This window comes from Ogataea polymorpha (genome assembly GCF_001664045.1).
Source record: "Ogataea polymorpha strain NCYC 495 leu1.1 chromosome Unknown OGAPOscaffold_1, whole genome shotgun sequence".
In the NCBI taxonomy this organism is placed as follows: Eukaryota; Fungi; Ascomycota; class Pichiomycetes; order Pichiales; family Pichiaceae; genus Ogataea; species Ogataea polymorpha.
In genome coordinates, this window is record NW_017264698.1 from 906133 (window position 1) to 918681 (window position 12549).

At 40.5% G+C, this 12549-nt stretch overlaps 8 protein-coding genes across 8 annotated transcripts; 4 read left to right on the top strand and 4 right to left on the bottom strand.

Moving 5' to 3' along the window:
* Positions 1-107: 107 nt before the first annotated feature.
* OGAPODRAFT_84736 (uncharacterized protein) lies at positions 108-3187 on the bottom strand. Its single transcript, XM_018356776.1, has one exon. The coding sequence runs from the start codon at positions 3145-3147 to the stop codon at positions 2764-2766; it is 384 nt and encodes a 127-aa protein (XP_018213281.1). The 5' UTR covers positions 3148-3187; the 3' UTR covers positions 108-2763.
* On the top strand, positions 108-3187 carry OGAPODRAFT_15302 (uncharacterized protein). The gene has a single exon (XM_018353638.1). The coding sequence runs from the start codon at positions 213-215 to the stop codon at positions 2655-2657; it is 2445 nt and encodes an 814-aa protein (XP_018213282.1). The 5' UTR covers positions 108-212; the 3' UTR covers positions 2658-3187.
* A 498-nt stretch (positions 3188-3685) lies between these two features.
* OGAPODRAFT_74776 (uncharacterized protein) lies at positions 3686-6970 on the top strand (the record flags this gene model as incomplete). Its single annotated transcript, XM_018355925.1, has 1 exon — positions 3686-6970. Exon 1 carries the CDS (start codon positions 5240-5242, stop codon positions 6968-6970), a length of 1731 nt encoding a protein of 576 aa, XP_018213283.1. The 5' UTR covers positions 3686-5239.
* On the top strand, positions 3765-4940 carry OGAPODRAFT_22830 (uncharacterized protein; the record flags this gene model as incomplete). The annotated part of the gene is made up of 1 exon (XM_018355226.1): positions 3765-4940. The coding sequence occupies one exon, from the start codon at positions 3765-3767 to the stop codon at positions 4938-4940; it is 1176 nt and encodes a 391-aa protein (XP_018213284.1).
* Positions 6971-6995: 25 nt separating the features above from the next.
* OGAPODRAFT_96977 (uncharacterized protein) lies at positions 6996-9088 on the bottom strand (the record flags this gene model as incomplete). The annotated part of the gene is made up of 2 exons (XM_018357922.1): positions 6996-8059; positions 8216-9088. 2 exons carry the CDS (start codon positions 9086-9088, stop codon positions 7016-7018), a joined length of 1917 nt encoding a protein of 638 aa, XP_018213285.1. The 3' UTR covers positions 6996-7015.
* A 120-nt stretch (positions 9089-9208) lies between these two features.
* OGAPODRAFT_15304 (uncharacterized protein) lies at positions 9209-12535 on the bottom strand. The gene has a single exon (XM_018353639.1). The coding sequence runs from the start codon at positions 11671-11673 to the stop codon at positions 9922-9924; it is 1752 nt and encodes a 583-aa protein (XP_018213287.1). The 5' UTR covers positions 11674-12535; the 3' UTR covers positions 9209-9921.
* OGAPODRAFT_74778 (uncharacterized protein) lies at positions 9209-12536 on the top strand. Its single transcript, XM_018355926.1, has one exon. It carries the CDS (start codon positions 9302-9304, stop codon positions 9869-9871), a length of 570 nt encoding a protein of 189 aa, XP_018213286.1. The 5' UTR covers positions 9209-9301; the 3' UTR covers positions 9872-12536.
* Positions 11845-12498, bottom strand: OGAPODRAFT_44788 (N-terminally acetylated protein component of the large ribosomal subunit; the record flags this gene model as incomplete). Its single annotated transcript, XM_018355484.1, has 1 exon — positions 11845-12498. One exon carries the CDS (start codon positions 12496-12498, stop codon positions 11845-11847), a length of 654 nt encoding a protein of 217 aa, XP_018213288.1.
* Positions 12537-12549: the final 13 nt, after the last annotated feature.

Sequence of the window (12549 nt, forward strand, 5' to 3'; positions counted from 1 at the left end):
TGGGATATTGCAGAATTTTCCAAGTTGGCTTTTATCTCAGCAAATAAACAGACGGAATTTGATTCAGACAAAGGAACGATCTTTACTTGCGACTACTATAGGAACATTATAATTTCACTACCTGCTGCGCTTACCAACTAGTCCACCAACTCTACTACGCATTTCGGCAACTGGCATTCCTTCAAATAACAAGGTACTATTTTTTGATCAGTATGTTGTTTATTGAAAAAACCCTACTTCTAGGATTTTGGCTTACATTCCCTCTGTTAACCGAGGGAAAACGCGAGCTTTTTGCAAATTCTCTGGTCACATGTATGGAAAACTCACAAATAGAGCCAACTTATTTCAATGTGGTTTTCACCGCAGATGATGACGGAGGATCTGTCAAGTACGATATATCCTTAACCTCCGAAATATCTGGTGAAGTCTATGCCAAGGTCATGGCGTACGCTTACGGCATCCAAGTTGTTGAAAGGAACGTTGATTTTTGCTCTATTGGATGGAAACAGTTTTGCCCAATGTATCCCGGTTCGTTGGAAGTTAACTCGATTCAATATCTTTCTAGTGATTTCACCAATATGGTCCCGAAAATTGCCTACACATTTCCTGATATCGACGCTCTTGTTCGGGTGATTATTCTCGACAGTAACGATACCCAGGTTGGATGTATCCAAGCTAGCTTTTCGAATAAGAAGACCGTCGCTCACGTGGGTGCCAAATGGGCTACCGCTATTATATCCGGAATCGGCCTCCTTGTCTCAGCAGTTTTATCAGTTTTCGGAAACTCTGCTTCTGCTTCCATTATCTCTGCAAATGCTGTGTCTTTGTTCTCTTTTTTTCAAAGTACAGTCATTCTTTGCATGTTGCACGTTCAAGAGGTTCCGCCAATTGTCAGTGCTTGGGCAGAAAACATCGCCTGGTCGATGGGCTTGATCAGAGTGACCTTCATGCAGCAAATATTCAGATGGTATGTTCAGGCAACGGGCGGAACTCCTACGCAATATTTGACCTCGTCGTCAATTTCAGTCCTTGTCCAGAGATCCCTGAACGAAAGTAAGAAAATTGCAACCAAGATCATTCCGTTTTATTCACTTGTGTCTTATTTTATGCCTTCATTGGCTCCAATCCCAACGGACTACTACCAGGATTTGGAAGCTAGATCAAACGATCTGTACAACTTGCAAGGTGATCAGTACCTAAAGATATTGAGAGGCGTGGAAAGAGTTGGGTATAAGGCAAACATCGAGCCCACTTCTATTGTGTGCACGGGATTCACATTTTTTGTTCTATTCCTATATGTATTGATTGGATTGTTTATGATTGGGAAAACAATAATGTCATTTGGAAGAAAAAGAGGCTGGTCCAGAACCATTGATCTGAGCAGAAACTGGAAGGTTATTTTAAAGGGTATTTTGCAAAGATATATTTATATCGGATTTCCCCAACTAGTCATTCTATCTTTATGGGAATTCACCGTTGTCGACTCGGCCGCAGTGGTCGTCCTTGCCGTCATCTTTTTGCTTTTATGCTTGGGGATTATGGGGTGGGTCTGTTACAGAACATTAATGTTTGGAGCTGTATCTGTTGAAACTCACAATAATGCTGCTGCCATTCTGTATGGAAATCCGGATGTCCTCAACAGGTATGGGTTCTTCTACACAATGTTCGACGCGAAAAAGTTCTACTGGGGTGCTGTGTTTTTGAGCTACCTTTTTGTGAAAGCGTTATTTGTTTCCCTTGCTCAGAAGTCGGGCAAAACACAAGCTCTTGTTGTGTTTTTGTTAGATTTGGCATACACCATTGCTTTGATTAAAGTGAGGCCATTTCTGGATAAAGCCACCAATATCGTCAACATTCTGATGAGCGTTGTTAACACCATTAACTCGTTCTTTTTCTTGTTTTTTTCGGAGTTGTTTGGTCAACCAAGTGCTGTTGGATCAATCATGGGATTGGTTTTTTTCGTGCTGAACGCAGTTTTCTCATTTTTGCTCCTGGTTTTGATTATCGTCTATTCGTGCATCGCGATCTTCTCCAAAAATCCAGATGCTCGATTTTCTCCAGCCAAAGATGACAGAACATCTTTCCAAAAGAAGCAGATCAGTGATGATGTTCCCGATGGTGCACAGGAGCTGTTTGAGCTTGGACAGGTGGCTAAGGATCATCAAGAGAATTGGGCTAATGAAATGTACAAGCTGAAGGCCATGGTGGATTCCTCTGACGTCGGTCTGTCCTCTGACAGGAAGTCACAGAGTGATCTAGACAAACCGTTGGAACTCACACAGGAAGAAGAAGCTTCTTTTGGAGCTAAACTTATGCACAAGCTCACTGGTGGTAAGTCCCTCCTTCGTCGCAACAAATCTCAGAAAACTAGTGATCAAAATACAGAGTTGCCCGAAGTTTTTGATCATCCATTACCAAAAGCCACTGTGGATCAGCAAATCCCAACACATGCTAGATCAGAATCAAATACTCCGATGATGCAGTCGGGAAATCAAGGCTTCCAGACTCCGGTTTCGACATTCATGCGTGACGAAAGCTTCAAAAGTATGTCAGACATCGGTTCTGATTCTGGTAATGATGTTCTGACTCAACCGTTTGATTCTATTGAAAACTATGTTGACGGGAATCAAAAGAGTTCTAAATATTCATACTTATGACATTGCAGGGTCTTTGTTGTCGATACCATGTACAATACCAACTTACTTGTTTTCATTCTATAATTGAAGATTAATATTTCAGTAAAAAGATAGATCTATTAAGAACTCAGATTAACAAGGTTTCAATCTTATCCTTGATGGCATAGATTTGATTTTTGATGGCAGAAGCATCGTTGGTTGTAATCGAAGCAGCAATTACTGGTCTAGAAACACCGCAGGCCCTACCAAGAGCAGTTTTTGAGGGAACAAAAACGTATGGAACATTCTTATCCTCGCAAAGAAGTGGCAAATGCAACAGAATCTCAATAGGCTCGGTATCTGCGGCCATGATGATGAATTCCGAAATACCTCTGTTCAAAGTCTTGGTTGTCTCGTTAGCTCCCTTCTTAAGTTGTCTGAGATTTTGAGCTTGTTGTACCACATCAAGAATTTGTTGGGTGAGACTAGAATCGGCTAGTGGAAATGCTTTGGGGTTTGGGCTAGTAGACATGTTGAATAAAGGTTCCTTGCAACGTGGTCGTGATAAGCTCGCCTTTATGAAGAATTCTTAAAGTCTTAAAAAAATTTTAGTTTGAAAATTTTATCCAAAGCATCTCTGCACAGGTGAAACTTATTCTTTGTCATGGTTACCCGGTAATGATTTTGCAGCTATCTTATTATCCCCACTTTCTTCTCCATAAAGAAAGAGTTCTTTCAGCGGGAAGAATGTTGCTTATGTCATCGTGAAGAACCTTTAAAGTTCGTGTCTTAATTTACTATTCGACATACCAATAGAAAGCCTTCGAATTAGCCGGTGGGAAAAGTAAATGAGGGAATTGAGCTTCTCAGCTTTCCCAGCTTACGCAATAACACTTGTCATCCGTTAGCTTTAAGGACGTTGCTCTCTTTCATGGTGTGAGGTGTATTTCTTTTTCCAGGATACAGATTGGGATTTTCCCCATTTTTTTCTCAGAAATAATAATTCGGTACGATTTTGTTAAAACGAACACTTTTTTTGTTTTTAAATTCGACGCTTGTACAATTTGTTTGTTGTCGCGGAAAGCCCTTAATCTACAGATTAGCGACTTTGGGAAAACCTTAGGTGGATGAGACATCGATTGTAGTACAATGAACGATTTAAATCCTTCTAACAAAACCGCTGGACAGCAGGTGATCGCTGTAGAGGTGAGAGATGGACATACGGGGGCCTTGTCAAATATCGAATATGCTCAAAAATCTATGGTGGGACACGGATCGTTTGGTTACGTTTACCAGATAACACTATTACATGACAACAGTAAGGCAGCAATCAAGCGAGTTCTGCAAGATAAACGTTACAAAAACAGAGAACTTGAAATAATGAGGCTCATAAATCACAAGAATATCGTCAAGTTGCTTTCCTTTTTCTACAAGACCAATGATAAAGACGAGCAATATCTTCATTTGATTTTGGAGTACATTCCGGAGACGTTGTACAAATCATGTCACTGGTATACTTCCAGACAAAGGACCATGCCAATGCTTGAGGTAAAACTATACTCTTACCAACTTTTTCGCTCTTTGTTATACATTCACTCCTTAGGAATTTGTCACAGGGATATCAAACCTCAAAATCTGTTAATTGACCCACTCAACGGAATACTTAAATTGTGTGATTTTGGCTCAGCGAAGGTTTTGAATCCTGCAGAACCCAACGTTTCCTATATATGTTCCAGATATTATAGAGCCCCAGAGCTTATATTTGGAGCCCGGAATTACACCACCAAAATTGATTTATGGTCTGCAGGCTGTGTGATAGCGGAACTTATTTTGGGACAGCCATTGTTCCCAGGAGAGTCCGGAATTGATCAGCTTGTTGAGATTATCAAAATTCTAGGCACACCAACTAAGGATGAGATTAAGTCCATGAATCCTAACTACATGGACCATAAATTCCCATCGATAAAACCTATACCATTACAGAAGATATTCAAAAACGTGGAACCAGAATGTTTAGAACTGTTGCAATTGGTGTTGAATTACTCTCCAATTTTGAGAATTGGAGCTGCTGAAGCGCTGACCTGCAAATTTTTCGACGAGTTTAGAGCACAACCAGAAATCAAATTCCCCAATTTCAGGAACTACAAAGTGGATCGTGAGCTGCTAATTCCCGATCTATTTGACTTCTCAAAGAGAGAACTGAGTGTCAATCCTGCTTTGATTGACGCTTTGGTACCTGCATGGAAAAGGGATCAACTAGATTTTGATCTCGACTCTTTTGTGCCTTATTCGGCTGAAGAGCTCTTGGACCCAGCCATTAACTAAATGTCTCGTCTTTGAACGCGCTCAGACTATAATAAAGCTGAATGATTACGACTGTTATTTGCCATCACTTACTTACTTGTTCACTTCTTGATGATTGATTGTATTAAATGCCAAATTAAATACACTGGTTGTAAGGACATTGACTGGGACCAAGCGCTTTGTGCCGCCTGTCAAGACCTCTCTATTTTATTATATTGCCTGCACTTTAAAAAAAAAAAAACTGAACTTACGATCGAAAATAATTTGCGTCCCAGATTTCGTGAAGGATGATATCAAATCTGTTATCCTAACAGCTTGAAATGTCTAAAAGACGAATTTTAGGTGCCTCCGATACAGGGCTCAATGGGAACGCTTCTATGGATGAGCTAAACCCGTCGTCTTTGTCCTCTTCTCAATCCTCTTTACATTCTTCATCTTTGGCTGGCCCTGATATCCTGGAGTGTCCCATTTGCACAGAGTCTATGGTTACGGTTAATCAGCTGAATAGACATCTTGATGACGAACATGCGGTTTCCTCATTTGGCTCTTCAGAAACAAATCTACAGATCGAATTGGATTTCAAACAATGGTTCAAAAAAACACTTGCAACAAAAGCTGATGATGTTGTAGGAAAATCCTTATACCAAAATCCTCCTAAGCAATTACGTGCTGCTACTCAGGATTCTTGTCTCAATGACGGTAATAGTGACGATGAGACACAAAAATTAGCTTTTGAAAACTCCTCAGTTATAACACGAAATCATTGGCAAAAGCCTTCTGGATCTGATATATGCTGCTATAACTCGTGTGCTAAAAGGTTGAATGGAAAAAATGGTATGGTGAACTGTCGAAAGTGTGGAAGACTGTTTTGCGGTTATCATTCTAGGTTTCACATTAAGCTCAATTCTAGTCTACAATCAGATCCCTTGAATGGTTACTGGAGTCGGTGCTGTCAAGAATGTTTCTTCAGCTACAAGGCAGGATGGGACTTGGCGAAAACGGAGAACTGCGCTTTTTTCACTGATAAAACTTCAAACCTGAAAAACATTCGTTCGAAAAAGCTTAATTCTGTGAAGTTAGAGACGGTGGCTTTAGAAAATAGATGCATCAAATTAGTGGGTGTTCTCAAAGATATTGAGAAAAACAACATTCCAGCGCGGTCTTTGCGGTCGATCGAACGAAATCTTGCTGACTGGGTGGATGATGCCGGGGTTGACAATTGCAGCATCTGCAAAACAGAATTCAATTTCTGGAATCGCAAACATCATTGCAGGATTTGCGGACAAGTTGTTTGTGGAGATATTTCACGAGGATGCTCTATGGACGTACCAGCAAATATAGTTGTTGACATTATGAATATCGATCAAGAAGTCAAGTTGGAAAAGCTGCAAGACTCACGTTGGTCAATTCGCATGTGCTTGAATTGCAAACAAAAGTTGTTCAACAAAAGGATATACCTCCAAAATGTGTACTCTGACTCACAAGCTGAACTATTGCAATACTATAGGCAAGTAAAGGCTTTAGAAGACAAATTTGAAAAGAGCACACAGTCTTCGGATAAGGCAGTTGAGCTAAGAAATATTGACTTATTGGGACGCATGGAGAAGATTGGAAAGCTAGTGTCCAATATAGTAAATTCTTTGGAATACGTTCTGGAGCAAAATCAATCAAAGCAAGGATTGGTGTCGGTCAAGCCTGACGAAGTGAAGCTATACAAAGCCTTGAAACTTCATATTGTGATGTTTTTACAAGACAATCTTCCTGGGTTGCGCAGAGCACAACAAGAGAAATTGAAAAAAGAGCAAACTGAACTCGAACAGCAAACCGGTGCTAACAGTCACAGACCTAGGTTGCTCAAGAAAGAAATCAGGGAATACAGAGAAAAATTGATGGTATTAAATGAGCAAAAGTTCATGGTGCAAAACCTGTACAACGACTATAAAAAACGAAAGAAATTTGATGATCTCATATCACTCGAAGCTAATTTGGAGGATTTGCAACGTGAGATTGATATTATCGAAGAAAGGCTGGGCGACAGTGCATTTCAATAAATTAGTTCTCTATAGATAGTTTTTTAAGTATTGATACAGACGATGTTACGCAGCGACTGTCGCTTTTCGAAGTTTCTTCGCCTTTTTTTTGTTTACCTTGTGGTGTTTTTTATTGCCTCTGAGACTTTCTTCCTTGGTGTGAAATGGTGACTGAAAACTTCCTTTCACCTCATTCATTTTGAAAAATTCATTGTCGAGTTCGGCAGCAGAGCTGAACAAAGCAGCTTGCTTACCACCATGAGTACGAGCATGCTTGTTCCCAGTTAGTGCATCATTAACAGACAGGTGTGAAGAGAACGTTAATTTGTGCAGATCTGTGGCCAAATTAAAATCTTGAAAATCAATGTTCTTATCTTTCATGGCATTCAGTATTTGTTGTCTTCTTTGCTCGGGCAAATTGTGAACAGTGTATAAACCTTCGTTGAATTTTCGTGAACTTTCATCATCCTTTCTCGAACCATCTTCATTTGGGGGAGGTTCAACAAATAAGAGCTTCCCTGAGGCATAATCTTTAAGAATGTATCTTGCTGCGCGACTTTCATCAGCTGAACCATATCCTTGCGTCATGAATCCCCTCGCTCTGGCAAAAGCATTCAAGACCTCATGAGCATTTGGTATTCCCGTTCCTCCCTCCTCAACAGGCAAGGTGTCAATAGTGATACCGTAAACAGCTTCTAAGAAATACTTCGGAATTCGTTTGGCAACCAGCTGCATAGGTCCTGTGTACTCACGAAGTTGATCTATAGGAAGTATACCGTTGCAAACCAGATCTGCATTGGTGTATGCAAAGTTAGGGAAAACTAAACCTGGACAATCACATAGGATCACTTTGTCAGAAAGCAAAATAGTTTGGAAATGCTTCGTTTTCCCAGGGGTGGAAGATACAGACACTCGTTTAGAGCCCACCAAAGCATTGATTGTCGACGACTTACCTACATTAGGGTATCCAACTAACCCAATTTGAAGGCGTCTTGGTTGACCTTCAGGTGGTTCAGTCAATGGTTCCGGAGCAACTCTGAGACACAGATCTTCCAACTCCTGCACCGTTATGATTCGTGTCATCTCGTTTGTATCTTCCTCATCTCCAGCCTCTGTGGAGTTTTCTAAGCTGTATCCTTGTAATCTTTCCTCGATCGATTTTAATTCTTGTTTAAGTGTCTCCATTTCTTGTTTCCCTTCGTCATCCAAATCAGATTCACCGGACAGGTCCGAATCCGATTCTTCAGAAAGCGCATTATCGCGAACCTCAATTCCCTGCTCCATTTCCATTTGTCGTTGCTCGAGCTTTTCCTTTTCTCTCTCAAGATCCTCGTTTGCGAGGTATGCACTGAAAAATGTGTACTTGATATTATGTGCTTTGAAATATCGAGCCCACTCCAACCTTTGTTCATAAGTCAATAGATCAGCTTTGTTGACTAATAACAAATTTCGTTTCAAAGGATTGGTTTCCTTAACATAATTTTCCAGGTCTTCAGAACGGAAAAGCAGGGGATTTCTTGCATCCACAATCTGAACAACCAAGTCAGATCTTTCTACCACTCTCCAGAGTTGTTTCCAAACCAAGATATTTCTCTCGAATGGCGTAAGCAAAAGATCATGATTTTTCTGCAAAAGGGCAAGGTTACGCCGCCACTCAAGAAAAGCTTCGCTTTCCAATCTTTCGAGCTCATGCTTTGTCATCGATTTATCCCATCTAGGACGTCTTGGCACCCGCAACTCGGAAATATGCTCTCTTTGAACATGAAACTTTTTGATTTCTTCTTCGGTAGTAAGCAAATAAGGATTGTAATTGCCACTATCCACAGTCTGATTATTGACACTTATGATTTTGATTCCTGTGGATCTCTCAGCAGAAAAATCTTTGTCTGCCAAAGCTGCTGTATTCAAGAATTCATCAAGAGCATTTTCTTGTGTAACCGACCGTAGTTTGACCCAGTCATCTTCATGTTTGTCTGTGGTGAACCGCATTTCTCCATCAGGCAGATAGTACACTTTATTTTCCTGGTTTTTGAGATTTTTGATGCTTCTTCCCAAACCAATGGTATTCTTGTTTTTGTGAGGTGTATTTTTTGGGCCCTTGGGAGGCTTCCATTTTCTTGGTTCCGTCTTCGGTGGCATTGCAGATTAATTTGATTCTTAAGAACAGTCAAAGATTGCAGCTGCTTTACCATAAAAAAAATATTAAAAAATTTTGTGAACTAGCCACCATCGTGGCTGGTTAGATACATATTTGAGGCGTACACTTCAATATGAATAAGCTATAAACGTTCTTCGTTCTTTGGTGTCTCGAGTTCACAAAAGTAGGCATTTCAACAGTAAGTACTTTTTGTCATGTCTGCGCCTGCAAATTCTATTCCCATTGCAACATCATCAGCTTCCATAATCACAGATTCTGAATCGGCGTACTTTACTGATGCAAGGTCCCACTTGAGCGAGTCAACCTCGCCAGATTCTCTGAAAGATACATCAAGCAAAGATAACGCTGCGACTGTTCAGTATGATGACGAAAACCGTAATGAACTTGGTATTTCACCCCAGGCAACAATCACTGATGTCGCTGATTTGCAAGATCGTGAAACAGCCTCAGAACCAGAGGCGGACACTACCGTAACTCAAAATGAAGAAAAGAAACAGACTTCTCAGCCTACCAATGAAAACGGCGACCAAATTGTTCATAACGTGCAACCTCAATCTACTCAAGAGCCTATAACAGCTTTCGTTAATTCTAACTCACCCAAGAAACCAGGTTATCAACGAGAAGAGAGCGAGTGCCATGAGTATTATTTTTCCATATATTGCTGCGATCTGGATCTCAGCTCCGGAAATATAATAACTACCTGTCTCAGCTGCTGCATGTCGTCAATCCTCGGTCTTTGTACCACTGCGGCCACAAAAATCTAAAAGCTTGAGTCATGATAGATTTTGATATAGACCAATAAACGGTTGACTACCTAGCTTGTGTTGTAAATCTCTTCCAGTTTTTCTGTCGTCCATGGACGATCATTGTCTGAGTACTTTTTTAAAGGAGTGTCATAAGGTAGTCTGATCGGGTAGTGTACAGTGTCATCGTTCACACCTTCATAGAAGTCTGTTCCTTGAACAGGGGTCAGCGCAAACGCTTTCTTTATTTTGTATTTTGCCTTTATGCATGCAGGGATAATAAGAACGCCTGCCTCAAAAGATTTCACTGTGTAGACATGTTTGGTCTGCGAGTCACTTTGAAAAGCAGCTCCATATCCACGGTCAGGTGCCCCCCATGCTTGTTTCGAAAGATTGGCCGAAGTTAAAAGGAACCACTCTAACGTCTCAAAGTCATTTTTCGTCACACAATAAGATTTGACATGCGGCGATAAATTACTCCTTCCGGCAATAGATTGAGAAGCTGATTTGGAAGACCATCTGTAAAAGAATGATCTAAGAAATTTAGCTTGATTCTCATAAGCGTACCAACCATTGCTTGCTCTTGACTTGAACATCACTGCGTGTCCTGATATGTGGCCATAATGTGCATTCAAAATCTCGTTCTCTGTTGGCCAAATAACATTTATTTCAACCCCAGTTTTCATTCCAAACTTGTGATTTGGCTGCTTGACAATTACCTGCGATCCTTCCACAATACTCGACAAAATGTGTGTGCCAATGTTTGTATGCTTGTTATCTAGCGGCGCACTTATCGACGATACTTGCATTATAAATTTTGCGTCATTTGGGGTAGTCAATTTATATCGTTCCAGGACTTGACGTAACCTTCCATAACCATACAGCGGTCTGTCACGTACGGAATCTAAATGCGTTTTTGTGCTGTCGTTCAAGTTGAATTCATAACGTCCCGGGCTTGAACCAATAAAGGCTACATCAATGGGAGAGAAATCAAACGCTTTCAACTTCACAGCTAATGAAGACACCACAGAGTCTTCGTATGTGTAGAGGTACTGTAAAAAGTCTCTTTTGAAAATAATGCCAACATCGTAGATTGGATCAAGAGTCTCTTTTTCATCATTTGTGTCAGCATGAGAATTTAGCTTTCTTAACCTTGGAGATATCCAGCACATTTGAGTTTGAGCTAGATAATCCGTGTGAGTAAGATTCATGGTGTGGATGACGATTTGACATGTATCATCATGAAAGAAATTGATCATCACTTTGGAATGATGGGTTCCCCATTTGGACAATTTTGTAGATACGTCCACTGTTTTAATTCGATACTGAAGACGGTGATTCTCTTCAACTGCAAAATTGGATTGCACACCAATGAGAGTAAGCTCAAAATTCAAGGGGTCTGCTTTGAAGAAAGGTAGCAAAAATTCGCAGTCCACAAGCATATTAAATTGGTAACTGTTTTGAAGTATCCTGGACCCCACCAAATCAAACAAAGTAACAGTATGCTTGTTAGATGATGGTGGAAACACCCTGCAGTATGGATCGTTGGAAATAAGTCTGATCGGAGACTGAAATCTCGGTATATCTTGCTCGCTTTCAAAAAAAGAGCGTATTGTAGGTCTCTTCAGTCCGTGTTCTTCTGCATCGATTAGAATTTCCCCCAATCTGCGTTTTGAAGTACCTTCTTTAGATCGGGATGTCTCATGCCTGACTTGTAGCTCAGCACTATCCTCATCACTATCTAGACTAATCACATGATGCTCATTGTTCACGGTTTTCTCCCCGAGGAACTCCAAGGAAATGTCTGTTTCGGATTCTGACATTATAGATTAGTGCATTTGGCTGCTTATACAGCTCAATTTGAAAGCTTATAGAGGGCGATGCAAATTTAACTCAAAGCTGAACTGATTTTTCTACAAAAATTTTGATTTAAACCAGTTCAAACATGATCTTTCTCGAGCCTTGAGAGTTACTTTATTAAAATTATACTAGAGTTAATAAAGTCTGAAAGAAGGACCCATAGAGGACTTGATGACAAGTGAGCCAACGTTTTGCCAGTTCTTCTTCAACAAGGAGACCAAGAAATTGATGGCCATCATAATTTGAGTGACAAGAACATCCTCCTCCATCTCAACGTGACCAACAGCAACGGCCAGGCACAAAACTTTCTTCAGCTGGAATTTGATGGTGGATTTAACATCAGTGACCTTAGAATACAAGTCGTCATTGTGGGAGACTGGAGTTGGGAACTTACCAGCCTTAGATAGCTGAGGGCCCAACAATCTTGGCACTTGTTTGATCAAAACTTCAGAAGCAATGAAAGCATTGTACTTCTTGGCCAGCTTCTTGATCAACTTCTTGTTCTTGTTCAACTTCTTCAAGTCATCAACAGACATAGCATCAACACCAAGCGACTTAGCTCTGTCAACATCAAAAGCATCACCAAAAATACAAATGGTCATGTTTGGTCTTGGCACTTGTGGCAGTTTTAAAGTACCAGAGAAACGCTTGTCTCTCTGAGGGTCATAATTTTTCAGACCAACCTGTAACTCAACGGTCTCCAAAAAGTTTCTCTTCTTGGTCTCGTTGGAGTATTTGAGGATCTCCTTGACATTCTCTCTCACTTGGGTAGCGCTGACTTTAGACATTTGGCTTATTTACTGTCTCCCTACTAATAGGTAATACCGTTCTGCTTCGGT

Coding starts and splice junctions, on each gene's coding strand:
- OGAPODRAFT_84736 (XM_018356776.1), bottom strand. CDS start 3,147: ATGTCTACTAGCCCAAACCCCAAAGCATTTCCACTAGCCGATTCTAGT.
- OGAPODRAFT_15304 (XM_018353639.1), bottom strand. CDS start 11,673: ATGTCAGAATCCGAAACAGACATTTCCTTGGAGTTCCTCGGGGAGAAA.
- OGAPODRAFT_15302 (XM_018353638.1), top strand. CDS start 213: ATGTTGTTTATTGAAAAAACCCTACTTCTAGGATTTTGGCTTACATTC.
- OGAPODRAFT_74778 (XM_018355926.1), top strand. CDS start 9,302: ATGTCTGCGCCTGCAAATTCTATTCCCATTGCAACATCATCAGCTTCC.